The sequence below is a fragment of the Lutra lutra genome, chromosome 15 (assembly GCF_902655055.1).
Source record: "Lutra lutra chromosome 15, mLutLut1.2, whole genome shotgun sequence".
Classification (NCBI taxonomy): Eukaryota; Metazoa; Chordata; class Mammalia; order Carnivora; family Mustelidae; genus Lutra; species Lutra lutra.
In genome coordinates, this window is record NC_062292.1 from 64,557,568 (window position 1) to 64,583,545 (window position 25,978).

Consider the following 25,978-nt stretch of genomic DNA (forward strand, 5'->3'; position numbering starts at 1 on the left):
CAGAAACAGAACGCGCGCCCCCAGCGCCGGGCTGCCGATGGGAGGGCTGGCTGCTGCTTCTACCTTTGGTTTCTGTGCATCAACTCATCCCCCATCATGCCCCAGGATGGAGGCATGGAGAGTTTCCCGGGCTGCAGTGGGGCGGACATGGAATTCAGGGGTCTGATGGCACAGGCCTCTGACCCTAGCTTCTGGCCCTCAGAGAAAACAGCATGGACAGAGTATGGGCAGGAAGGGACAGAGACCGGAAGGTCACAATACCTGTTTCCCACCTGTCCCTAAAGCCGAGACCCCGTAAGAGCTTTGAAAGTCGCTGCCCGTTCATTTCCAGATTTCCCAGGGTCTGCGGGGTCTAACAAAGAGGGTCCTCAGTTTTCCCAGATCATGGTAACAAAATCTCTAAAAAAATCACCAACTTTTTTTTTTTTTAAGTTTTATTTATTATTTGAGAGAGTGAGAGAGCACGAGCGGGCAAGGGGCAGAGGGCAAGGGGGAGAGGCGATCGGAAGCCGACTCTGCACCGAGGGCAGAGGCAGAGCCTGACACAGGCCTCCCTCTCATGACCTTCCTCCGATCATGACCTGAGCCAAAACCAGGAGTCAGACTCGAAGCCACCCAGGTGCCTCCCAGACCCCCAACTTATAATGTCCCTGACTGAAATCTGAGAGCCAGCCGGCCTTCTAACAGCCCGACTGAAATCTGTCACGCTCCTAGGATTTAAGCAACGGGTTGCCTGGGGAGTGGCCCTTTGTGGCCTATATGCCCATTTTACCAGGCTCATTTCCTTCCCTTTTTCCCCCTCAAAGCTTTTATTTTTTTTTTATTTTTTTTTTATTTTTTATTTTTTTTCAGCATAACAGTATTCATTATTTTTGCACCACACCCAGTGCTCCATGCAATCCGTGCCCTCTACAATACCCACCACCTGGTGCCCCCAACCTCCCACCCCCCACCCCTTCAAAATTCTCAGATCGTTTTTCAGAGTCCATAGTCTCTCATGGTTCACCTCCCCTTCCAATTTCCCTCAACTCCCTTCTCCTCTCCATCTCCCCTTGTCCTCCATGCTATTTGTTATGCTCCACAAATAAGTGAAACCATATGATAATTGACTCTCTCTGCTTGACTTGTCAAAGCTTTTATTTTTTAAAGTAACCTCTATACCCAACCTGGGGCTCGAACCCACAACCCCAAGATCAAGAATCACTGGTCCACTGACCGAGCCAGCCAGATGCCCGGGCACAGACTCATTTTCTGCCTCTATTGGGTAGAACAGGGAACTCCCCACCCCAGGGGCCTTTCTAGCTTCTCCCTCACTGCTGCTGTGCCTCCTCCGGGCTTCCACTCTGACTCTGCGGCCTCAGCCGTTCGCACTTCGCTTGCACATAGAGCCTGAACGTTAAACACTCGTTGGCTGTCCCCCACCCCCACTCCCAGTCCCATCTAGTGTCTTAGAGGCCTTTATCCATGACAGAGACCCAGGGCATGAGCTGCCCGTCACTCCTCCCCTGCCTCCTCCGGTTGGTCAGAGTCAAGCCCGTATCTTGGAGGAGGCAGAAAAGAGCCCAGGGGAAAGTGAGAGAGGGAAGAACAAGACAAAAAAGAGAAAAGTCAGGCTGCCTTTGCCGGACATCTACTTTACACCCAGAGCAGCATCTGGAGCGGTCCGCGATGGCTCTGTCAGCGCTCCAGGAAGGAAGCGGCACTTGGATAAAGTGAAGGGGAGACCTGAAAGGGGACCGTGTGAGAACAGCAGGGCCCCTCCTTTTCTGGCCCTGCTTCCCCTGCTAATAACATCCAGGGACAGCCTCTGTGCAGGAGAGGGGGCTGGCGGCAGGTCGTCCTCACGGTCTCCCCGTCCCGACAGGGTCCTCTGAGTTTGGTGTCAGGCGGCTGTTTCTGGTGAGCAGGGGGCCTACAGCCCAGCTTCCCAATCTCCGACGTCTGTCCCAGCCCCAGATCACCATCTGCTCGCCTCAGTCCTTCACAGAACTCTTACTCCATTTTCTCCTTCCCTGAACTTCACTCTGACCCTGGAGCCGTCGTCCCTGGTTCTCAGCACCGTTCAGGGAGATGCTCTCCAGACTCCAACCCTTCTGCCTGTGTCGTCCCCCCAACCTCCCCTTCCTCCCTTGTCGTCTGACTTTCTACGTTTTTCCCCAGCTCATTCTGGCCAGTGGACTGCCTGGTCCCATGCCTTCTTGGCCCTAATTCTGGCTCTTTGCTCTTGGTTCAGCCAGAGTAAGGACTTGGATGAACAGAAGGAGAGAGGGACGGCTAGGAAAAGAGATGACAAGAGGCCAGATCTTGAGGGCTCGTCCGAACTGAGATGTGAGCAGGAAGGAGTATGAGAGAAAGGTGGGATGGTGAGCAGACAGGGTAAAGCGGGGGAGGCAATCAGGAGATTAGAGGACGGTGGAGGGGGGCTAAGAATGGGCAAAAACTTGAATTGCTAAGGGACTTGGCGAATCTGAGTAGGTAAATGTCACTGGGTCCATGTTGAGTGGTTGAAATTGAGCGCAGAAGAGGGAAGCAGGAGGAAGGGGCAGCAGTGGGCAAGGAGGCATTCAGAAATTTCTCTTTAGGTCTTCCTAGCTCTGTTTCAGACTTTGTCTCAGCTTCTTTGTCTCTTTGAATTACCCTCATCGTTCCTCCATGTCTGTCTCCTTCTCCCCCACTCCTTTCTTTCTCTTGGTGTCTGCTTGTATCTCTGTGCTCTGAGATCTATCTCTTGCCAGTTCTACTTTTGTGTTTCTCTCTCTGAGTCTTCCCTTCTCTCTCTCTCTCTCTCGCTCTCTCTCTGTCCTGCTTAACAGAGCCAACTGTCTGACTTTGCTTTGGAACCTTCCAGGAGTGGCCAGGCGTCTCCCCTTTGGCTGTGTTGTAGACTGTGGACTGTCCCTGGGCACAGTCCTAGGGTTTGGGTTCCTGACGAGGACTGAGTGAGCTACAGCGTACGGGCCCTTTCCAGGGCTTAGGACTGACCCACAAGAGACCTTAGAGCAGGGAGGCCCAGGCCCAGGAGGGAAGCAGGCTGGCAGGGGGAGTTAGACCCGTCTCTGCTCCTCTACCCTTTCCTTCTAGTTCATGGACCAGTGCCTCTGGATCTTGCAAACTATCACAGGAAGGAACTCTCTGTTTCTTGCTCCCTAGCCCTTCTTCTTCTTCTTCTTCTTCTTCTTTTTTTTTTTTTAACGCCACTTCTAGAATTGAAGGTGAAATAGTCTCAGAAAGGCTTCAGGGTGATGCTGGAGGGCAGGGACTGGGGCTGTCTGCAAGGTGAGGCCTGTGGTGCCTCTTGGGTGTGGGGGGTTGCTCGGGGTGGGGGGAGTCAGAGGCCTGCCCCTGCTTCGGCCGCAGACCTGGACGTCTCCCAACCTCGCTGTCTGCAGGGCTGCAAACAGGCGGGGTTGGGGCCCAGTCTCCAAGGGCAATGGGAGTGAGGCCTTGGGGGGTGTCTCGGGACTAGGAGAATGGGTCCCTGCTTCCCAGGGCCCCTGGGCCCCATCCCTCTGCAGCGGCACCGCGTCCTGGCCTCTGAGCAGGCTGCAGCTGCGTGGGGGCCAGGGTCTCGGAGGGGAGAGCAGGACGGACCTTGGGTTCATGAGACCGGCAGGCGGGCGTTCCAGGGCCACGCAGAAGGAAGATCCGCCAACACACTTCAAAAGAAAATCTGCCCTCAAATTACGGGAGTCCCTAGTTCCTCCCCCATTCCACTGGTATTGCCCTCCCCCTCCTGTCTTCTCAGCCTCGGCCCCTCTCCTCTCACATCTCCCCTCCAGGAACGCTTGCCTTTGCCCTCAGGGCCTTTCCCACTCTTGGAGAAGCTCCCAGCCCTTCCAGGCTCCCCACAGCCCTGGGCCTCCTGGACTCCGAAGCGGCCCTGCCACCCGCACTGCCCGGTCCCAGGTTGAGGCTGGATTGTAGCGCCTGGGCAGGCTTGCCTTCCTCCGGGGGCGGCTGAGGCGGGAGTGACAGGAGCGCAGGCGGGTGGCCAGGAAGTGGCTCGGCTGTCTGGTTGGCAGAGACAGCAGACCCGCTGCATCCGAGCTGAGCGTTTGGATGAGGGTTTGGATGAGCGGGAGAAGCGCCAAAGGCCTGGAGCTTCCTGAAGGCACCCCTGGCGGTGTGGGCTCTGCGAGCCGGCTGGCCCTTGGGGGCTGCCTCCATGTTTCCCAGCGGGTGGGCTTCCTGGGAGGATCCTGGCGCCTTCTGTGGTTGGGGTGGAGACTGGGAGAGTGCAGGGGGGCCCAGCTTGGGGTCCTCATTAGAAGCCATTCTCTCACCAGGCTCCCAGGACCCTGCCTGACTTCGCGCTTACTCCTTGCTGCTGTATCTCCTGCCGCTGCTGTCACTGCTGGGAAGACTCTGATTTCCCTGAGGGCTCCCTCTCTTGTCCTAGACCCGCCATGACCTATTTCTGGAGCCTTCTAAAAGTACCAGGCCATCCAGAAACCCAGGGTCAAAGAATAAAAGCATCTCTCTTACTCCAGGCAGGCCCCCATCCCTGAGTTCATGGTCATGTACTTGCAGGTGCCTGGGGAGCCTGTGGAGTGAGAGCAGGGAGGAGGGGATTCTGCACCCCATCTCAGAAGGAACGGGGCCCACATGTGCCTTTTGCTGAGCCATGTCCCCCGGTGGGTCACTCCAGCTGTAGACCTCTTTAGGAACAAGCAACTCCAGCCCCCTGAGCTCCAAGGGAGTTGGGAGGCAACGAGGAAGTGTGGCTGCCGGGAAGGAATGGGGCCGGGGACTAGGCGTCACGGAGCCTGCAGCCTGGGGAGACAGGAACAGCGCAGCACGTGTCGGACGGAAGCTTCAGATGAAATCTCTTGGAAAACAGGATGCCACCATCCTTACATGGGCACCGTGATGCTCCAGCCCCAGGGGGCAAACATGTTTTCCAGCGGAGGAAAAGCTGCCGGAACCTGTTCTCTGTGTGGGGATCTCTGCATGTGGGGGGCATCCTAGGAAGGAGGAGAAGCAAGCTTTAAGCTTGAAACAGCTTTGGTCCTGGGGGACAGCATCAATTCCCATGTCAGCAGTCTTCCACCACAGTGTCCATCAGCACGCCCAAACCCTTTCTCTACAAACTGTAGAGACCGAGGCAATGAGCAGATCAGAGACGGCTTCCTATGACACGGAGAAGCAAAGCTAGATAGACATGGGTCACAGACCTTTTGTCCCCACTGGGGGGACATTCTGATTTATAATCTATTCTCCTCTCTCCCAAAGCCTGAGGGTCTCCCCCTGTTCCGCCCCCAAGCCTCTGACTCTTCTCTGATCTCACTGGAATAGGGCTGTTACTCATTAAGGAGCTCTCTGATTTACTCCTACCCCAACCCTTCCACCTGACCGCCCCCAGCCCAGCCCTTACCCCGCCTTGACCAGCTCCTCCCCACCCTCGCTTGGCCTGACCCTCACTCTCACTCTTCTCCCCACCCCACCCATCCATGTCCCTCCCTGACTCACCTCCAAGTCCCATTGACACAAACAAAAAATTTCAGCACAACCCACTCCGACCAGTTTGGCTTAGGTGTGCAGTCTGCCATGGGGACAGAGATGAGTTGTAACCAGACGCCTGGACACACACAGACTGTAAACGTCGGCTGTTGTGCTCACGGGAACAGCCCCAAGTGTGGACACAGCAGGTGCACAGAGACACGAAGAGAACAAAGTTGGCGGGGTACAGCGTCCTGTAGTTTGTTTCCCAGCTCTTCTCCCTGAGGGCTCCTGGAGGGCAGGGACTGCATGTGAGGTGTCCCTGTCCCCTCCCTGGAGCTTGCCGCAAAGGGGTGCCCACTGAGTGTCTGTGGGTAAACTGAGGCAGGCAGGCACGGTGTTGCCGCCCAGATGGGTACACACACTCAAGCCGCCTGGGCTTGAATCACTCCCACTAGTCGGGCCCAGAATTTGGGTGGGAGGAGGGTGGGTTGTGAAGCACGAGGGGAATGGGGTTTCAATAAGGAAGAAAGAACAGAACCCAGGAAATCAGGCACTGGTCTAGAAGGTTTCCCCCAGCCAGGATTTTCTTCCAGCCCCAGCCCTGGAATCTGCCTTCCCCGAGGCCTCGTCCCAGATGAGGGAAGGGGCAGGCATAAGTGTGAGGACCCGTTCCCCCAAGAGCACGACTCTCGTGAGATGCACCAGGGCACAGGGCGAAGAGCGACTTGGGGATCGCTGGGTGAGCGGGGGCCAGACTCCTACCTCAAGCCAAGGCCAGGAGCAGCTGCCTGGCCTGACTGCCCTGGGGACATCCTGGCCTTGGCAAGTCCCACCTCCCCTCAGTGCTCCATATGGCCAGAGCAGGGGTGCGTGACGGAGGCGCTTGCAGACTTCCTGGCCAGTGGCACTGTGGAGGGGTGGGGGTATCCTGAGAACGGGAAGGCAGGGGTGGCGGGGGATACAGGAGCGGGATGCCCACCCTGTGACCTCACTGCTCTCCCACACCCATGCCTCAGTTTCTCCACCGGTTTCCTGGACCAGGAGGGGTGAATCCGTGGGAAGGAAAGGAGCTCCTCTGAAACCATGCGATAGGATCCAAGGTGTGATAATTATAATTATAACACAGGATGCTCCCCCCTCCCATCCCCCCTGGCCCTGCTCCACCCCTGCCGCAGCGGATCTCAAAGCGGCATCGGGGTGAGGCTCTTCCTCGGGCACAGGCAGGGACCTGCGTCCTAAGGAGGGGAGGGGGTTTGCCAAGGTGGAGGCGGAGAGAAACTGGGGAGTTTGGGCATCTGGCCTGGCCCCCGAGGCCACCCCTGACCTGCTGGAAATAGCCCTCGAAGAAGAGGTCACCAGTATGGCCACTGCCGGGAGCTGGATCTGGACCGGAGTGGGGGTCACGGTCCAGAGGCGGGGGTGCGAGTCTGGGTGACGGCCCGAGTTCTGGAGAGTCGGGATCTCCCCTTCACTGACCCTCCTGCACCACCCTTTCCATGCTGACATCCCTCCACTCACCGACTCATGCCTCCGACAAAAACGTGTTCAGTGCCCACTAAGTGCTGCGGGCTGACCTAGCAGGGGTGACAGAGATGAGGTCATCAAACAAGCCTGATGTTCCACCAGCTCACAGACCCCGGCTCTGGTCCGATCCCTAAAGCTCCACATATTTGCCGAGTCCCTGGCACGCAGCAGGCTCCAATCCATGCTTTGTGAACCAAAGCTTACATTTAGTAAAGGAGATAAGATGTGCACAAATTATGGGGACACAAGCTATAATAAAGGGACTAGCAGAGACTGGGGAAGAATAGAGGGAGAAAGATTCATTTTGGGTGGGAGGAGCTGAGAAAGCTTCGTGGATGATGTGGCACTTGAGGTCCGCTTGGAAAGATGAATTTGATTTTGGCAGAGTTGGGGGCGTGGGCCGTGGGGTATGGGAGACCCTTACACGAGATGACCTTCCCTTATTGCTCTGGAGTCCCTCCCGCCTCTGGCCAGGCAAAAGGGTCCTGCTCCCAAACTTAACCTGTATTTTCTTTTCTCATGTTTCACTCTGTATTTACCTGGTTTTCTTAACCCCAGTCCGCCCATGAGCTTGTCCCTCTCCTTCACCCAGTTTTCAGGGGGCTCAGAGCTGGTTCCCTTCCCCTGGCTATCCCAGACTGGCCAGGAGGGGTTTGTGTGACTTGGTGGTGGCATTTGATGCTCGAGGTCTTACGAGTGTGAGTACATATATTTACAAGGATACAAGGACAGAGTATTTGAAATGAAGATTACCCTCACAAAGTCCAGACGTGCTCTCATTACATGACCGTGGAATAAAAGGGTAAAATGAACCATGAAGACTTATGCTGATGCGCTTTTGGGACTCCTGGCCGGGCGACGGGGAGGTGCTGAAGCTGAGAGAGTCCCGCTAGGGAGGCCAGGAGGCAGGGGCTAATTTCTCCGTCAGTCCTTTGGCTTCTGCTATAGAACGTGGGATCGAGGGCATCACCTAAGCTCCTTCTCCGGGATCTTTGAACTAGATCCCTGTCTCAGGGATAGAGCTGTCCAAGAAAACCGTGTTACTATCGAAGCTGTATGTCCTCCAGCAAGCCTGGTCCCCTCTCTGGGCCTCTTTTCTCATCTGGAGAATGAGGTCTATGGGGCCAGTACTGGACTTCTCAGTTCCGGTCTTCGATTCTCAGCATCAAGGCTGAACCCCTCCAGGAGATTGGGGAACTTGGCAAGGTCCTAGGGAGGCAGCAACGCTGGCCGGGGTGTGGGATGCTTGGGTTCCTTTCCACCCACAAGGGCCTTGCCCCAGTTCCTCCTGGCCTAGTGCCTCCCTCTTTGAGCCACCCTGGGCCTTCTTCTACCCCTCCCAGCCCTCCACCCCCCGCCCTGCACCTTGCCTCTCCCTTCTCAGCCTCTTCCATGCTGCCAGGTAAAGCCTGGAGCTGATGATGGGATCCCCCCTCCCTCCCCACCAGGTCCTTCCCTCCTTCCCTCCCTCACTGGCGCCCATTAGCTAGCCCAGGCCGTGGGGGCGGTGGCTGCTGAGTCTCCGTGCCAGGCCCAACCCCCGGAGACGCACCTGTTCTGACCTGCTGAGCAGGTTCCCAGGTTTCTGCCATCGTTGTTGGCCACGGCGTGGGAAGCAGCTCTAGGGGAGCTCCGAGCTCCCGACCACGGCCTTTGGGGGGTAGCTCTAGCTGGGTGGGCACAGCAGGGCTGGACCCCAGAGGGACAGGCAGGTGTGTTCAGGCCTGAAGACGCCGTGATCTCCTGTCTCCCGGTCGGTGCCCTCTCCAGCTCTAGAGCCGGCTCCCAGGGAGAACTCGGTGGAACTTCAGAAACAGTGGGCAGCTCCGCCTTCTGAACGATGCCCCTGTCCCTGGGAGCCGAGATGTGGGGGCCCGAGGCCCTGCTGCTGCTGCTGCTGCTGGCATCATTTACAGGTAGGACTTGCCTGAGCCATCAGGACCCTGGCTTCCGAGGCCAAGCCAGTACACACTTACACACGCACACTTACACACACGCACACACATACACGCGCGTACACGTAAACATTCTCTTTCCTCTGACTCTGGACTGCCGAACCGATCTGCCTCTCCCACCCCGACTTGCCAGTAGGGCCCCCCGCAGAGCCGGGGTCGCTCTTCCCCTTCGTGCCCTCTTTCAGCCCCAGGCCAGGTCGCTGTGTCTGGAGTCCCCGATCACCTCTGCCACAGCCTCGCCTAAGAAACAAGACATGGTGGCCCGGGCAGGGGGGTGGGGTGGGGGAGCAGGTAGGGACCCTCTCACCCCAGGGCTTCCTGGAGGCTCCTTCGCCTGCCCCCCAGGCTCCAAAACTGCTGACTGGTGCTGGGCTGACTCAGGGCTGAGCCGGTTTAGAATCATCAGAGGTAGGAAGCCTGATGCCCAGAGAGTAGACAGGGCGTTCCTGTTTCCTTCTCCCCTCTCCCTGATGTCTGAGAGTTCCGAGACCGGAGCACCTGCTGGGAGACAGCTGGGGAGCTGGAAGCTCCTCCACTCTGGCCCCTCTCTCTCGCTGGGCACACTGTTAACCGTCTGGGTGGTCAGGTGGGCGTGATACTTGGATGAAGGGGGGTCTAGGGTAGGGAACCTTCTAGACGGGGTGTGGCCTCCTTTTGTTTATTCCCTGTCCCCTTATTTCCTTGACTAGATGCCTTCTGTTACTCTTGCCTGATGCGTATGAGTTACCGGAATTTATAATCTTCAGAGAGGTGGAGAGAGAGAGAGATTGTGTGTGTCTATGCCCGCGTGTGCACAGTGAGACCACAGTGGGATTCCCTAGGCTGCTTCCAGGGTAATGAGTAAATGAGGAATCTTTGTCCTCGGAAGACAGAGCCCTGTCCGGATGGCCTCAGGCTCAGCTGCAAGGGAATCTCATTGTTGAGCAGTGCGCTGCAGTGATTCCCGTCTCTGTCTCTGTCCCCCGCTGAAGCTGGGGGGAGAATGAGGCACAGATGTGCGGGTGGGTGCCACGCTTCCTCTGATCTTATAATGGGAGCGACAGGTCGTTGGCCAGCCTCCAATCACAGGATACTGAGCTCTAACCCCTGCCTCCCAGCCCATCTCAATTCCCATTTTCCAGACGCTCCTCACCTGCTCAGGCCCAGAGGGTGGGGTCCGGCCCCTGGGGCCAGGGAAATGGGCAGCCACTCTCCTGTGGGATCTACCCACCCCTGAATGATGGCGTCATGGGGTCTCAGGACATGGAAGGGGCTGGACAGGCCCCCGCTAGAACTGCCTCATTTTGCAGACGGGAAAACTACCTAAGAGAAAAAGGTAGGCAAAAGACGTCTTAAGATTACTATATGTTAGGGCCACCCGGGTGGCTCAGTCGGTTCAGCGTCAGACTCTTGATTGATTTCAGCTTAGGTCATGATTTCAGGGCCGTGAGATCGAGGTCCGTGTTGGGCTCTGCACTGGGCTCACACTGGGCATGGAGTCTGCTTAAGATTTTCTCTCTCCCTCCCCCACCCACTCCCCCACCCACTGCTCACACACTCTCTTGCTCGCTCTCCCTAAAAAAAAAAAAAAAAGAAAGAAAGAAAAGAAAAGAAAAAGATGAACAGTGTTAGAAGTATGACCAAGGTGAGTGTCTTGGTCTCCCAGCCCCTTGCCCATTAAAGGCTTGTATGTCTGGGGAATGCTGGGTGCAGCTGGGGTGCTAGCTGCTGGAGACAGAGTAGGGACCAGATGTGGTCCCCGCTTTTGTTCTCCAGGACACAAAGCTCTTCTTGCTGAGAAGCCCAGGGAAGGGGAAAGGAGACATCCTGTAGTCAGGGCATCACCCTGACCTTGCTCGCTGCCTGATGGGCGGGGGCTATGGCTATGGGGACACCCTGGCCCCAGGCTTATCCCAGGGACATGGTGCCCAGCCAGCCACCACTCCACTGGGGCTGCTAGGACGTGTGCAGGGCTGGAGGGTACTCTGAAGCCTGGAGCTCAGTTCCCAGCCTGGTGACCCTCTCCACCACCACCCCCATTCTGGCTCCTCTCTGTAACCCCCGGGGAAGCAGGACTGTTTTTGTTTCTGAAAAAGCCTTGGACAGGAGGTCAGGAATCTTGCATTCTGGCCCCATTTCTGCTATGAATTTGCTAGGTGACCTTGGGAAGCTGAGAGTGTGGACTTCAGCAGACCAGGAGGTAGGACCTGATGATCTCCATGGACCTTCCAGCTCTGCAGGCCTATGGCTTTGTGACTGTCCAGCCCCTGACTGGGGCAGGGGGCGGGGGCGGTCGGTGCTGGGTGCTGGAGGAAGTGGTCAGTCCAGCCTCGTGACAGCAGGGGAAAGGTCCTGGCCCATCTCTTGGGTGGGGGGGACCAAGGGGGCCTATACCCTGGACGCTGCCTTCTGCCCCTGCTCCTGCCCGGCTGCAAATCAGTGCCCACCCTCCCCAACTCCCGGCCATTAGAGCTCTGAGCCTCAGGGCCCTGCCCCACCCCTGACAGGGAGGCGCCTGACACCACAGCTCTTTGTCTCTCCTTAATGGGATGAGTTTCCGGGTGAGGTCCCCTCCCTTCTCCCTTCCCCATCTCTTGCCCCAGGGCCAAGGGGCCCAAATCTACAGGCCCAAATCTATAGGCTCCCCTCCACTAGATCCCTGTTCCTAGCTCTTTTTCTGGGCCCAACTGGGTCCTATAGGACCAGAGGATGAGGGCTTCCCTGAATTCTGTGGTCTGCCTTCCGAGGATTAGGATCAGCTTTCTACCCGAGGTTAGTTTCCTAGAAAGGGAGGGGCCCCATCCTTGCTTTTCTACTCCTGTTTACAGAGGGGGGCAGACCGAGGGAGGCAGGCCGAGTCAGGCAGGAGGTACCCAAACCTAGGGAAGTCAGCAGGGGAGGCCAGCTTTCCCACCCAAGGTGGCGGAGACTAGGAGAATCCCACGGAAGCCCTGTGGCCCCAGTGACCTTGGTCCCACCCTAGTGTTTCAGGGGGGCTGGGCTAAGGGGTCCCCAGCTCCAGAGATGGCAGAGGAGTTTGCCCCCAGCCCATGGTCCCAGCTTCTAGACCACAGCGTCGGGGCCCTGGAGCGCTGCAGGCTGAGGAGCACGGCCACCGTGGGGAGCAGGCCTTTTGAGGGGAGGAGGCCCGGACTTTCTGGCCCCCACAACTTCCCCTGGGACTGACCAAAGCCTAGCCGAGCGAAGGGCTGGGAGTGGGGTGTGGAGCTGAGTCAGGAGGGAAGGGAGGAGAGGAGCTGGGTCTGACACTGAATCTCAGGCAAAGGTTGAAGGTCAAGTTTAGAGCTGGGGGCCTGTGAAGGAGGCGGACTGGATCCATCTTCCACGGGACTGGGAGCCTCTGGTCTCAGAAGCTTTTCCCCGAGTTCGCTGGACAACTCCTCCCTGCTTGCCTTTAAGACGGGTTGAGTCCCTAGAGCTGGGTTGAGGGATGATGTGGGGTGAGGCAGAGCTAGCCCCCACTTTGGGGGGGGTGGCAGGATTTCGGGGTGGGGGATGGCTAGGATCTCAGGAGTTTGAGAGATGCTGAATTCTGGGTCTCCCACCCACAGTGTGGCTGTTGTGGTGACTCAGCCGGGCTCAGACTCTGGCTCCGGGGGGGTTTAGGGGACTTATCTGCGCTGGGAGCTGTGTCTGGGCCAGAGCCGGGCTGCCTCAAGGCCTGTCCTCCCGCATTGTTCTCGCCTACCCCCTGGGATCGGTGTGGCCCCCCTCCCCAGACACTAATCTGTGGGTGGGCACTTTGCCCGGGTTGGGAAGCTCTCACTAAGCTGGGGGGCTTAGGACAATGGGGGCTAAGTGAGGGACTGAGATGAGGCGGAGGGAGAATCTCCTAGTTTTCTGAGTTCCTTAGCACTCGGCCAAGGCCAAGGTTGTGGGGGGAAGAAAATGGGCTCCCAGGTTGTTGATGCCACCTGTCCCAAATGGGGGCTTCGGGGCTCCTCCCGGGTCCTCTGTCTCACCCCAGACTCTCCCACAGATTCCTGCTCTGTCTGGTAGAGGCCCTGCTGTGGGGTGAGGGGCAGCAAGTGTTAACAAAGGAGAATGAGCCCCTGGACAGCTTGGACCCCTCCCCTTAGCCCTAGGCACGATCCCCCCCCTTCCCACCAAACCCACACCAGACAGCCCTTACCCCAGGCCTGGAGCTAAAGCTGGTTTTTCTGGTGGTGGCAGGAGCAGCAGCAGCAGAGGCCTGACAGATTCCCAGGGAGAGAGAGGCCTCCTGCCCCCCCCCAGGGGCTGGTGGGGGGGCACTCGGGGAGAGGGGGGAGTGGTGAGAAAGGTGGGAGTCCTTCTAGTAGGAACCTGAGGAGCAAGGGTAGGGTGAGCTTTTGTTTTGCTCCGCTGGGGAGTCCTGGATGGCAATTTCCCATCACCTGGAGGGACAGTGACCTCATCTCTGGGTACCTACCTCCACCTGAGATGAATCTGCCCTCAAGTCTGGGGTGAGGTGGGGAGGGGTGCCTGGCAACACTCCAGCTGAGACACAGAGGTGAAGGCACAGAGCCACACGCCCCTGACGGAGGGCAGCTAGGACAGACAGACATGCGGAGCGAGGAGAACCCGACATCAAAATATTTCCTCAGTGTTCAGAGCCCCGCGGGCCGGGGACGCGCGCCGTGCACGCGGGCTTGTGAGACGCTCGTGCACGGAGTCGTGTCTGCGCATACGTTCGCCCGCACTCGCCACTCCATGGCTCCCCTCTCCCCACACAGACAAGCACCTCCACTTCCCTAAGGATGAGCTGTGAGCACACACGAGTGTGAAACACTCTCCAGTTCGTGGAAGGAGCCGGCCTCCACGGTGAGCCCCGCACTGAGACCTGCCAGGCCCTCTCCTGAAGATGCCATACACGTGGGGGCTCCCACTGACTCCCTCCGCCCTCCTCACACACCCTCCTCCGGGACCCCTGCATGTCCCCACCCCATCTGCACCAGCCGGCATACTGATGGAGAAAGTCCCCCCCCCCCCCCCCGAAGGAGACCTCCTTTCCCAAAGACGCTGCCATCTGTGGCTGCCTGCCTCAGTGTCCCCTCCGGAGATCGGAGGCGGGGCCTCACCCAGAGAGGGAGGTTGGGACCCAGGCCTGGTATAGGGGAGCCGGCAGCCAGCCCAGGCCAGGAATGGAGGGCTTGTCTGGGAGCGGGCAGGGTACACAGAGGGCAGGGCCACAAAGAGGCCCGTGGGGGCCCGGCCAGGGGTGGGGGAGGCTGAGGGCAGGGATCTCGTCTGGCCAGTTGGGCCTGTTCCTTCCCTTGCGCAAGGTGGTGGCTGGTGGTGGCTGCGGCTAGGCACTGTGCGGCAGCGTCTGAATCACCACAGCTCCTGACCAGCGTCCCGGGGCTCCCGGGAGGAGAGGTGGGGACGGTCAGAGTGGGGAGTGACCAGCCAGCACAGCCCACCAGCCTCAGCAAATGATCTGCAGTAGAAGGGTCCGTGGGCTTGGCCCAGCCCGGCAACCACATGCCCGCAGGGTGACCTCACCAGGCAGGCGGTGTGTCTCCTTTGCTCTGGTGACATCATCATGCTGACGCCGGGCGGGCACTGGGTGGGGGAGAGAAGGAGGAGGCAGTCCTGGCCTGCCCTGGCCTGGAAGTCTGGGCTTCTGGGTCCAGTTAGCCAAGGCAGGGATCCTAGGGCCCAAGCTGCCTCTTCTTCCTTTGTAGCCGGAGCACATGTGCGTGTACGTGTGTGCGAGTATGTGTGTGTGTGTGTGTGCGCGTGAACTGGAGGAGAGTGTGCTCCTGCTGAACAGTGGATTAGGACAGTGGGGGACCATGGGAGAGGTCCTGAAGGGACTCCCCTGTCTGCCTCCTACCTCATCCTGCAGGGCTCCCACTTATTACTGGGGAGCGGGGATCCTGGACTCACAGGGAGGGACAGGGAGGATTACCACTCAGGCATTTATGCCTCTTGTGCCCTAAAGAAGGTATGTGTCGGGGAAAACCTGGCTGATCAGTTGTGGAGAGGGGCAGATGGTTGGCAAGGGTAGGGATAGGGATGGAAATATGCCATCTGACATCGTCCCAGAAATAGTCTTTAGGGAGGTTAGAGAGGCCCAGTGGACCAGGGCTTGGGATCCCTGCGCCCACAGACAGCAGCATCTGAAGCGGAGCTTGTCCTGGGGGTGATCCCCTATCTCAAGCCCACCTCCGGCCCTTCCTTGGCAGCCTGGCTCACCCCAGTGCCAGGAGGAGGTGTCTGGAAGGGGTGCGGGTAGTTAGCTGGACTCCCCAGGCTGGGCTGGGTGGGACCAAGACCAGCTTAGGCAGGTCAGGGCCCTGGTATCTGGCCCTGCAGGTCTGTCCCGTCCTGTTCAGGTCCTCCCAACGGCATCCTTCCTCCGCCCCTGCTGGCAGGGCCATGGGACCCCTTCCCCTGGCCCGGGCTCTGAGTCCCTGGAACCCTCTGGTCCACTCTCATGGGGCTTCACCTTCTCCCTGGAGAACTGCCCCCCGCCCCCCACCTGGCTTCTTTCTCCTTCTGTGCGGTCCCTGGTCCCTTAGCCGCAGACCCAGGTAGCCAGCCTATCCAGCCCACAGCCCTGGTTGCCGTGCCAACCCCTTCCCTGTCTGCCCAGCCCAGCTGAAGACTCATTCCTCTTCCTTCTACCTTTTCCTTCTTCTGCCTCTCTCTCTTTCTCTCTCATTCATTCATTCAGACGATACAATGAATCGAGCACCCATTAAGTGCCACAAAGCGCTAAATAAGAAACCAGGTTTCCCTCCGTGAGGTCTCGGGGAGCTCTGTCCAGTGGGACTGGCAGACAAGAAAAGAGCGAACGCCATCCGGGGGATGCAGGACTCTGGTGAGGCGAGAGCAGGGCACCAGGGCAGAACAGGGGAGGGCACCTCGCCCTGCCCGAGGTGGGGGTGGGGGTGGGTGAGGGAGGACTCTTGGAGGAAGTGATGTCTAAGCAGAGTCCTAAAGGATGAGTAGTCCCAGCCTGGACGAGCGGAGCTACCAGAGAGGGAGGAGGGCCTTCCAGGAGGGGCCCTGTGTGCGCCAGGCGTGTGCAATGCTGGCCAGAGGCAGGGGCTGGGGTTGCGGGATGTCCGTTCCAAGGCAAGGAGCTCTCACCATCCCAGGCCGAGCCCCTACTCTGCCCCTACACTGTGCTTCCCACACTTTATTCCACAGCTCCCCGTGGATTTCTCCCCGACCCCAAGCCGCCCCAGGCCCTGCCTCCCTCCTGAGTCACTCAACCTAGAAACCAAACTTGTCTTTGTCCTTTGTCTTTCATCTCTCCTTCTGGTCAGTGATCAAATCCTGCCCAGTCTCCCAGGGGCGCTCCCCACACCGCCCCCCGTCCCACAGCACGAACGTTCCTAGTGTCTCTGGTCTTCAGAGTCCCTGCTTTCCCGTCGGAGGGCACGTCACCCCTGGCCCCTCACTGCACTGATTCCCCAGGACCTCCTCTGCCTGGTGTGGAAGGCCTGACCTCGTGTCCCACTCCTGCTCAACACACACCCTCTGCCTGAGGTGTGTCCTTCCCTCTCTGCTTCCTGAACCAGCCAGCCTCTCCGGCCCTCAGGTCTGCCCACCTCAGCCCTGCACCCAGAATCCCTTTCCAGGTCTCTCCCCATTCTGGTCCTCCCGGACTCCTGCATGAGGCCCTCCCACAGGACTCAGGTCCCCAGTGACTGTCCCATCCCACAGCTAGCCTGCAACACACCACTGGGCACTAGACCCGAGTCTGTCCCACCTTTCCGTATTTGTCCCCAAATCTATTTCTTCTTTCTGAACAGATCTCAGGTTACATGAGGGCAAGGAAGGGATCCTTTGAAAATGAGGGGACATGATAGCGACGCCAGGGTGCCTCGTGGATGCACACTTCCTCACTGGTCCCTGTCTCTGGTCCTCTGCTCCTGGCCCCAGTCCTGACCCTGTCGCCGTGTGTTTGCCCTGACCTCATCTCTCTGGGTCTCTGACCTGGGGCCTCTCTGTTCTTCTGTGACTTGCTCATTCCTGTCTCTGAGCCTCGGTTCGTGCCATTCCTCCCACAGAGAATACCTTCTTCTCTCTGGGAATCCAGGTCTCTCATCTTCAAGCCATGAAAAGAATGTTCTGAAAGGCTCCTTGGGCTGGACCCTTCCCACACTATATGCCCCATGGTAGATGCCAGCTGTTTTTGACCCCTGCTGTTTTCGACCCCTGTCTTGGCTCCTGGCCACACCTCCTGAAAACATTCATTTCCCTGCCCCACCCCGCCTTGGTAGGTGGAACCTTCTGTGAAAGTTTGTCCCTGGCTTCCCCTGTCTTTTCTGAGTAAAATCCATTTCTGGGACAGGACCATGAGCTCCCCGAGGGCAGAAGCTGGGGAACTCTCTTACAGCTAGAGCCTCCCACCTCACGATTCCCCAGGACACATTCCTGGGCTGGAAGAGGGTGTGACTCTTGCAGCCAGGGACCCGGTAGCCTTAGGCAAGCACTTCCTGTCTCTGGGTCTCAGTTTCCTCATCTGTTAAATGGTGATAATGACGCCCACCTCTTGGGCAGGTTTTGTGGATCTAATGAGGTAATGGACAGAAGGTGCTTGGCAAGCACAAAGTGAGTTCTGGTGGCCTTCTCTGTCATCATGCATAAGTGTGCCCCCACCCTCACCCCCCCACCCCCACCCCGGTTCCTGCGACACCCCTAATCTTGGCCGCTCCTGTCCTCCCCCTGCAGGCCGGTGCCGGCCCGGCGAGCTGGAGACCTCGGACGTGGTGACCGTGGTGCTGGGCCAGGACGCCAAGCTGCCCTGCTTCTACCGAGGGGACCCTGGCGAGCAGGTGGGGCAGGTGGCCTGGGCTCGGGTGGACGCGGGCGAGGGCCCCCGGGAGCTAGCGCTGCTGCATATCCAATACGGGCTGCACGTGGGCGCGGCCTACGAGGGCCGCGTGGAGCAGCCGCCGCCCCCACGGAGCCCCCTGGACGGCTCCGTGCTCCTGCGCAACGCGGTGCAGGCCGACGAGGGCGAATACGAGTGCCGCGTCAGCACCTTCCCCGCGGGCAGCTTCCAGGCGCGGCTGCGGCTCCGCGTGCTGGGTAAGTGGGGGCGCCGCGTGCGGTTGGGGGGTGCCGCGGGTGCAGTTGCCAGGTCCGCGCGGCGCGCGCCTTCGAAGGCAGGAGCCCGGGGACGCAGAGATGGGGTCTGCAGAATTGCATGGGGCGGAGAGAGAAAGACTAAGAGGGGGAGGGCCCTGCAGGGGTGAGGAGGCCTCATCCAGTCCGTCCTCCCACCCAATCTAGAAATTCTCTCCAAGTGACCTCAACAGCTTGCTACCTACAGCTCTGTCAGCCTTGGGAAGAATCCGTTTATTAGAACATTCTTCCTTCTGTTGACCTGCACCCCCCCACACACACACACCTTGGTCACTCTGGCCTTCAGAAGCAACGTGGCCCAGGCTCATTCTGCCTTCTGCACCCCAGCCTTTCAGAGGTCTTTCCTCTCCCCAGCCCACCTCCCATCTCCTCTTCTGGAAGCTACACTTGCTAGTTTCTGTGACAGTTCCACCAAAACCACTCATTCACAGCCTCTCTTGCCAAACTGGGTTCCGTGGTTTTAAAACATGGGGCTGATGGGAGCCTGGGTGGCTCAGAGGGTTAAGTGTCTGCTTAGGCTCAGGTCACTATCCCAGGGTCCTGGGATCAAGTCCCGCATTGGGCTCCGTGCTCACTGGGGGAGCCTGCTTCTCCCTCTGCTTGTGCTCTCTTTCTCCTAAATAACAACAACAACAACAGCAAAAATCAAAAAACATGGGGCTGAGATAGGGACACGCAGACTCAGCTTTGACTAGCGTGGCTGATGCTTTTCTCGGTCTGGACCTTCTGTGAATGTGGTTGGGTTGGAGATCACAATCACCTTTATTTTTTTATTTTTTTTATTTTTTATATATTTTTTTAATTTTATTTATTTATTTGACAGAGAGAGATATCACAAGTAGGCGGAGAGGCAGGCAGAGAGAGAGGAAGAAGCAGGCTCCCCGCTGAGCAGAGAGCCCGATGCGGGGCTCGATCCCAGGACCCTGGGATCATGACCCGAGCTGAAGGCAGAGGCCCCAACCCACTGAGCCGAAGGCAGAGGCCCCAACCCACTGAGCCACCCAGGCGCCCCCACAATCACCTTTAAACCACTGCTCTGCACTGTGGGCACTTGTCGTCCACAGATGCCCCAGACCTGTGGTCTAGTTAAGTCTTTCCTATTCTGAGCTTGAGCTGGACATGTTAGGAAGATATAAAATAAAGACCTTCAGTTTCCCCTTATCCACGTGGAACTTAGTAACACTAGCCTTGGGGGTGAAAATGCCAAGTGTGAATCTTGGCTTCCTCCCCTTACAGCTGATGATCTGGGACAAATGATTTCACCTGCCCAAGCTTCAGTTTCCTCTCTTGTAACTCAGGAGTAATGATCCCTATTTTGCCGGTCTGTTGACAGGATTAAATGAAATAACATTTATAAAGTGTTCAGCACAATACCCGGCACATAATGAGTGCTTTGGAGGTGGTGGCTGTGCTTATTAGGGGACAGATGTTGTCTGATTGGCTTTTTGTTTACTTCATTAGTTTATTAAAAAATGATCCATGTTCATGGTAAAAGAAAATAATAGAGAAAGGTACAAAGTCAGCTGAAATTCTACAACTCATCTAGTGTCTATGTTGGTGAAATAAGAGAAGAAAAAGGGCCAGAAAGTGTTTGCCTGTGTGAGACACAGCTGGGGCAGGGCCTCCCGGTGGGTGTGCTGACCGTGATCCCTGCCTCCCACCACCCGCAGTGCCTCCCCTGCCCTCTCTGAACCCTGGTCCCGCGCTAGAAGAGGGCCAGGGCCTGACGCTAGCAGCCTCCTGCACAGCGGAGGGCAGCCCAGCCCCCAGCGTGACCTGGGACACGGAGGTCAAGGGCACCGCGTCCAGCCGCTCGTTCAAGCACTCCCGCTCAGCTGCTGTCACGTCAGAGTTCCACCTGGTGCCCAGCCGCAGCATGAATGGGCAGCCGCTCACCTGCGTGGTGTCCCACCCCGGCCTGCTCCAGGACCAGAGGATCACCCACATCCTCCATGTGGCCTGTGAGTACATGGATCTTGGGAAGAGAGACCCTGAGCCACCGCAACCTGGCCAGGCTGGATCCCGAAGGCCTCCTTGTGTGGCTGAGAGAGCATTGGTGCAAAGGGAGATGAGCCCGTCCCGGATGACCTTGATGGATCACTCAGACCGCTCTGAGCTTCTGACCTTATTTTCAAGGGAGATTGCCCTGCTCCGCAGGGTTGTGGGGAGAATTGGGTAGAAACACGGGATTGAAAACCCATTTTGAAATACGTGCAGACAGACAGGCTTGCCGCAGGCTGCGGGCCACACCACGTGGCCCTCGTGCTCGTTGGACAAGCCCTCCTTCCACTACCTACCAACTGTTACTCAGTCTTGTTTGTCTGCCTTGTCCCCAGCAGCGGCAGGAGTGTCATTATACGGACTTGACAGGGCTCTGATCGGAATCAGAAGCCACGAAGGCCAAGGCCCTCACACACAGAGAGCTTTAGGTGGTCCTCAGGGAGCGGCAGATAGGGTTTTCCGGGCATTCGAGTCTCAGCCTCTTCGGGCAGAGGACTCGTTTCTGTTCGTACTAACTCCGCATGTGGCCCAAAGTAGGTCCTCAGCAAATGTTCGTTAAAGAGATATGTGAGTGAGCGGGATCATTGAGCCTTTGGAAAATCAGGGAGCGTTTATGCAACACCTGTTCTGTGACTCGCCCACCGCGGGCAACCACAGGGATTCAGAAAAAGTGTGACTCTTTTCCGGGGGACTTGGAGGCTCATTGCCCAGATGAATCAATATGGACACGGAGCTCGGAGAGGGGAAGGGGCCGTGCTGCAAGGACCCAGCCAGGATGGGTGGGCCAGGTTCGGCCCCTTCGAGGAACAGCTTGATGGTCTGATCAAAAGCCTCATTCCCTGCTTTCTCCTCCCACCTCCCATGCCAGTCCTCGCTGAGGCCTCTGTGAGGGGCCTTGAAGACCAGAAGCTGTGGCAGGTTGGCAAAGAAGGAGCCACCCTCAAGTGCCTGAGTGAAGGGCACCCCCCACCCTCGTACAACTGGACACGGTAAGGGCCTAGCCCTGTGGGACAATCCCTGCCTTACTGGGCCGCCATGTGCTCCTTATGGGCTGGGACTATCTATCCTGAACCCCAAATTAATGGAGCCCCATGCCCAGACCTGTGCACGATTACCTGTGGTCACAAGGACATTATCATTGACTCCTACCAGGGAGTCTACCATACGTGGTCACTGGGAGGGAATAAGACAGTAAATCCTTGGGATTTTTTTCCCCCTAACTTTAGAATTATGACATACAATACACTATCTTCAATATTAGCATTTTATGTATTTAGGTGAGTGCCTAAAGTGGGCAAGACAAAAAGCTAGAGCCGGCCGTGACTGCTCTTAAACCGACAGCATGACCCCCCAGAATGGCCGGCACCTCCGCCGGATCGGATCGGAGCGGTCCAGGGGCTTGGGGAGGGGTCAGGCACCCCCGTGGGAGCCCTCGACGGGTGCGCTCTTGTACGCTAAGCCGTGCACGTGACCTCGTGCCTCGGGCTCCGCTCCAGTGTCCTGACGTTAGGGACGCCGGGTGCTGGGGTGTGCGGTCACATTTTCCAAGTACGACTGAGCCCAGATAGGAAAGGGGTGTCCTGTCGTGTGGCCCTCAGACCACGTCGGCCTGGTGCCCGGCGCCGGATGACTTGAGGCCTGTGGGAGCCTGTGGGATGGCTCGCGTGTGGATCTTCCCCGGGTGTGTGTGGGGGGTGCCCGGGTCAGGCTGGGCGGCGGGGAGAAGGGGCCTCTGCCTGGACCTGCCCAGGGGAGGGAGGGGCACCGTGGGAACAGCCAGCGGCTCTGGGTGACGTCATGGGGGAGGGAGGTGGAGAGCTGCCCAGGCACGTCGGGTGGTGGCAGCCTCCGCCCGCCCCAGCTTCCCTGTCCTCCAGGTTGGACGGGCCCCTGCCCAGCGGGGTCCGAGCGGAAGGGGACACGCTGGGCTTTCCTCCGCTGACCACAGAGCACAGTGGCATCTACGTCTGCCACGTCAGCAATGAGCTCTCCTCCAGGGACTCTCAGGTCACTGTGGATGTTCTTGGTGAGCACCCAGGGCAGACACAGCAGGGTGGGGGGGTGCTGGGCCAAGGGCCCGGAGGGCCACTAGCAAGTGAGACAGAGAGGGTGAACTGTGGGAGTGCTGATTGGGGGCGCGCAGGGCTGCGGGACTACTTTGCAGAGGGTCAGGCTGAGCCGGTGGTTTGAGATGTGTTTGGTGAGGACCAGGCTGCAGGGTTTGCTGCAGGGTTTGTGAGGGTTGCGGGTGTGTCAGGGATCTGAGCATCCTCCTTAGACAGAGGCCTGTTCCTGGCAGACCCTCAGGACACCCCCGGGAAGCAGGTGGACCTGGTGTCGGCCTCTGTGGTGGTGGTGGGTGTGATTGCCGCCCTCCTGTTCTGCCTTCTGGTCGTCGTGGTGGTGCTCATGTCTCGGTACCATCGGCGCAAGGCTCAGCAGATGACCCAGAAGTAGTGAGTACTGCCTGTCCCCGGTGGGTAGAGCTAAGCTGGGAGCAAAGACCAGGTGAGCGGGAGGTGGGGGCCAGGCCAGGGGAGAGAGGGGAGACTGGGAGCTTGTGGTCGGGAGGTGGGCCAAGGGCTTCGGGAAGTGGAAGGGTTTGGACCACAGCTGGAGGGGGAGAACCACACTGCTGAGTGAGGGTCCAGTCCAGACACCCGGGTATCACCAAGTACATACACTCCAACGCATGCGTGGACACACACACACATACACACACACCCTGTCACCTGCAGCCACTCACTCACACGTGGGGATAGCACAGCACCCGCCCTCTCCAGCGCCGTCTCACATAGGCTTGGCCACAGCTGGGCCCACATTGGGAGCCCAGGACCAGCCTCAGCAGCTAAGGGGAGCCTGTCTTTCCCAGTGAGGAGGAGTTGACCCTGACCAGGGAGAACTCCATCCGGAGGCTGCATTCCCATCACGCGGACCCCAGGAGCCAGGTGCGTGCCGGGGTTGGGTGCATCCTCCCAGGGCTGGGGGTCCCTCTGCGCACTAGGAGCACAGCCCTCCACCAGGTCTGGCCCCTGACTCGCAGCGGGGCCTGGCATGGGGGAGCTGGGGGCGCGGCTGCCCCGGGCCTGGGGGCTGTGCTGAGAGCCACCAGCCACAGCGGTTCCGGGTGAGGCTGAGTGGTTGGCGGCGGATGCCCGCGTCATGGAGAGTGGACAGGTCGGGTTGGGGGAAGAGGTGATGAGGGAGGACGGCGAGCCCTGTTCTGACTCCTCCCCCATGTCCGGGACCCACAGCCGGAGGAGAGTGTAGGGCTGAGAGCCGAGGGCCACCCTGATAGTCTCAAGGACAACAGTAGCTGCTCTGTGATGGTGAGGCCCCCGGCCCCACCGGCGTCCCCACTGCTCTCCTCAGGCCCCTCTCCTGCTCCCAGAGGTGGCGGGCCAGTGGCCCCGCCCCAGTCCCCGTGTCTCTGCCCCCGCACGTCTGCCGTGCCTGTGTTCTCCCGCCGTCCTTCCCCGTGCCGGACACTTGCTCCCGGGCCCCAGCTCCGAGCCCCAGAGCTTTCGCCTCACCTCTGACCCTTTGGCTCCCTCCCTACCCCACCCCCATCCTGTCTGGTGGCCCTGCCTGGGTTCCTGACGCGCCCTCCACCCTCGGTGTCCAGAGTGAAGAGCCAGAGGGCCGCAGTTACTCCACACTGACCACGGTGAGGGAGATCGAAACACAGACAGAACTGCTGTCTCCGGGCTCTGGGCGGGCCGAGGAGGAGGAAGACCGGGATGAAGGCATCAAACACGCCATGAACCATTTCGTTCAAGAGAATGGGACCCTGCGGGCCAAACCCACGGGCAATGGCATCTACATCAATGGGCGGGGGCATCTGGTCTGACCCAGGCCTGCCTCCCTCCCCTGAACCCGGCTCCTTCTGCTGACCTGGGGAATCTCTACTCATCATGGGGGCCTCCCTACACACCTTGTTTCTTGAGGAAGCTGCTCCCCGTCCCACTGACTGCTCGACATTTTCCTCCAACCCTTCTGTTCGGTGAGGGTGGGGCTCTGCTGGTTGAGTCCTCCCCGCCGTCCCGTGTGTGCATGTGTGCACACATGATTGTGTGAGTGTTCACAGACCGTGTGTGTGTGCGTGTGTGTGTGTGTAGTGTGTGTGTTACAGGCCAAGTGAACTAAGATGGGCTTGGCTTGTGTATGGCGTGGCTGTGTGCCCTCTACCTGGAAGCCCAGGTTATCCCCTCAGACCCCAGAGCAGTATTAATGACGCAGAGGTTGGAGGGGAGAGACGGAGACTGTGGGTCAGACCCAGGTGTGCAGGCAGAGCTGGAACTGGATTCTGGCATCCTGAGTTGGGGAGCCGGGCTCCCCCACTGGGGAGCCCAGGGGCAAATGTTGAAGTGGCCAGCCCGGGGGACAGCCGGGGACTAGCACTCTTACTGGAGAAGCCCTTGGCCTTCCGGTGTTCTCTGGTGGCCTCTGGTGGCGTCTGGCCTGCTGCATGTGCATATTTTCTATACCTAAGCCTGTTGGGGGAGTTTCTTCAAGGAATACTGCTCCGAATACTTTACTAAGAGAAAACACATCTTTAAAAACAAAAACAAAAAAACCTTTGATTTATCTGGATGTTTGTTATTACTTGGTTGGCTTAGCTCGAGGCCAGCCTCCATGGGAAGTCAGCAAACCTGGACCTTGCTCAGACCCTGGCAAGGGGTCCATGCCTGGGCTTTGGAAAGGAGCTCCTTCGAAAACACTTGAATTGAGGCAGCCTCTTGGGCGGGAGCCTGGCGCTGTGGAGTCTTGAGTCGGGGCATGAGCCCCTGGGTCCCTGGCTGCAGGAGGACAGGGTAGGGTCCTGGGCCCTTCCCCCAGCCGCCTCTCTCCTCCTCACTGCATCCACAGTGGTCTGTGGTCCCTCGGGGTGGGGGTGCGGGGGTTGCGGAGACTGGGGGACAAGGGCTCCTGGTTTGGTTGTGGTGTCAGGGAGATAGGGTAGTGATTACAGCCTGAGGGAGGGGGAGTTAGGGTGGTGTGAAGGAGTTGCTGGGGACAAGAATGTCTCCTTTCCCCCAGGAGCCTCGGGATCACTCCCCTGGGGCTCTTCCCACGGTTTCTGCTGGTCTGGACTGGGGTTGGACACTGTGGATTGTCACCTGGCCCACCTGAATACGCTCAGCCAGAACACCCAGGTTTTGTGCCCAAACCCTGCTTGGCCTGAAATCCTCCGGATTTCTGGACCAACAGAGAGACGCCATCCCCTGTTCCCCAGCCAGCCCAGGAATTTGAATGCAAAGCCCAAAGATCTGGGGTCTTAGTCTGTACATTTTGTGTAAATATGTGCATATTTGTACATTAAATGATATTCTGTTTTTAAATAAACAGATAAAAGCTGTTGTGCCTGGTTCGTCTCTCACCTCTGGGCTATGTGAGCCCTGAACCACTCAGCCCCCTTTAGCACCAGGCTTCCCGTGGCCGCACGTAGGGGAGGGGCTGGGACGCTAGTGGCTGGGAGGCAAAGGGGAAAGAGATGCCCTGGGCCACCTCTGAGAGTTCCCGGGTAGGTGGATAGAGTGAAAAGCCCCTTCCCGCACAGCCAGCGCGCCCGTGGGTGGTGCTGTCACTCCTGGGTCGCATTGGAGTCTCCCCAAAACAAGCCTAGGAGGCGGGCAGGAGATTCCATTCTTTACAGACAAAGAAGCTGACACTTAAGTGAGTTCCACAGAAAGAGCTGGAAGGATTAAAGGTTACCCAGTTTACCCTCTTCGTGGTCACACGTGTGGACACTGAGGCTCAGCAAGGTAACGTGTCTTGGCTGAGGTCACGGGCCCATCTGGGGCTGAGCCTGGCATCCTCCCTCCCCTTTCAGGGCACTGGGCCACCTGGCTCTTGGGCTTTGCCCCGACCCCCCAAATTCTAGTCTCTAAGGGTGTCAGTCACCTGCCTACGCCCCAGGCGCCACCACCCCACCCCGGGGCTCTGACGTCACGTGGCCCTGACCAATG

General features: G+C 58.6%; 1 protein-coding gene across 2 annotated transcripts; it reads left to right on the top strand.

Annotated features, from left to right (window-relative positions):
• Positions 1 to 8,546: 8,546 nt before the first annotated feature.
• On the top strand, positions 8,547 to 25,369 carry NECTIN4 (nectin cell adhesion molecule 4). 2 transcript variants are annotated; one of them, XM_047705528.1, is made up of 9 exons: positions 8,548 to 8,882; positions 17,592 to 17,951; positions 19,679 to 19,969; positions 20,878 to 20,998; positions 21,887 to 22,035; positions 22,309 to 22,465; positions 22,882 to 22,957; positions 23,264 to 23,338; positions 23,635 to 25,369. In XM_047705528.1, exons 1-9 carry the CDS (start codon positions 8,807 to 8,809, stop codon positions 23,857 to 23,859), a joined length of 1,530 nt encoding a protein of 509 aa, XP_047561484.1. In that variant the 5' UTR covers positions 8,548 to 8,806; the 3' UTR covers positions 23,860 to 25,369. The 2 variants fall into 2 exon arrangements, with proteins under 2 accessions (XP_047561485.1, XP_047561484.1); XM_047705529.1 differs by lacking the exon at positions 23,264 to 23,338 and having other exon boundaries at positions 8,547 to 8,882.
• Positions 25,370 to 25,978: the final 609 nt, after the last annotated feature.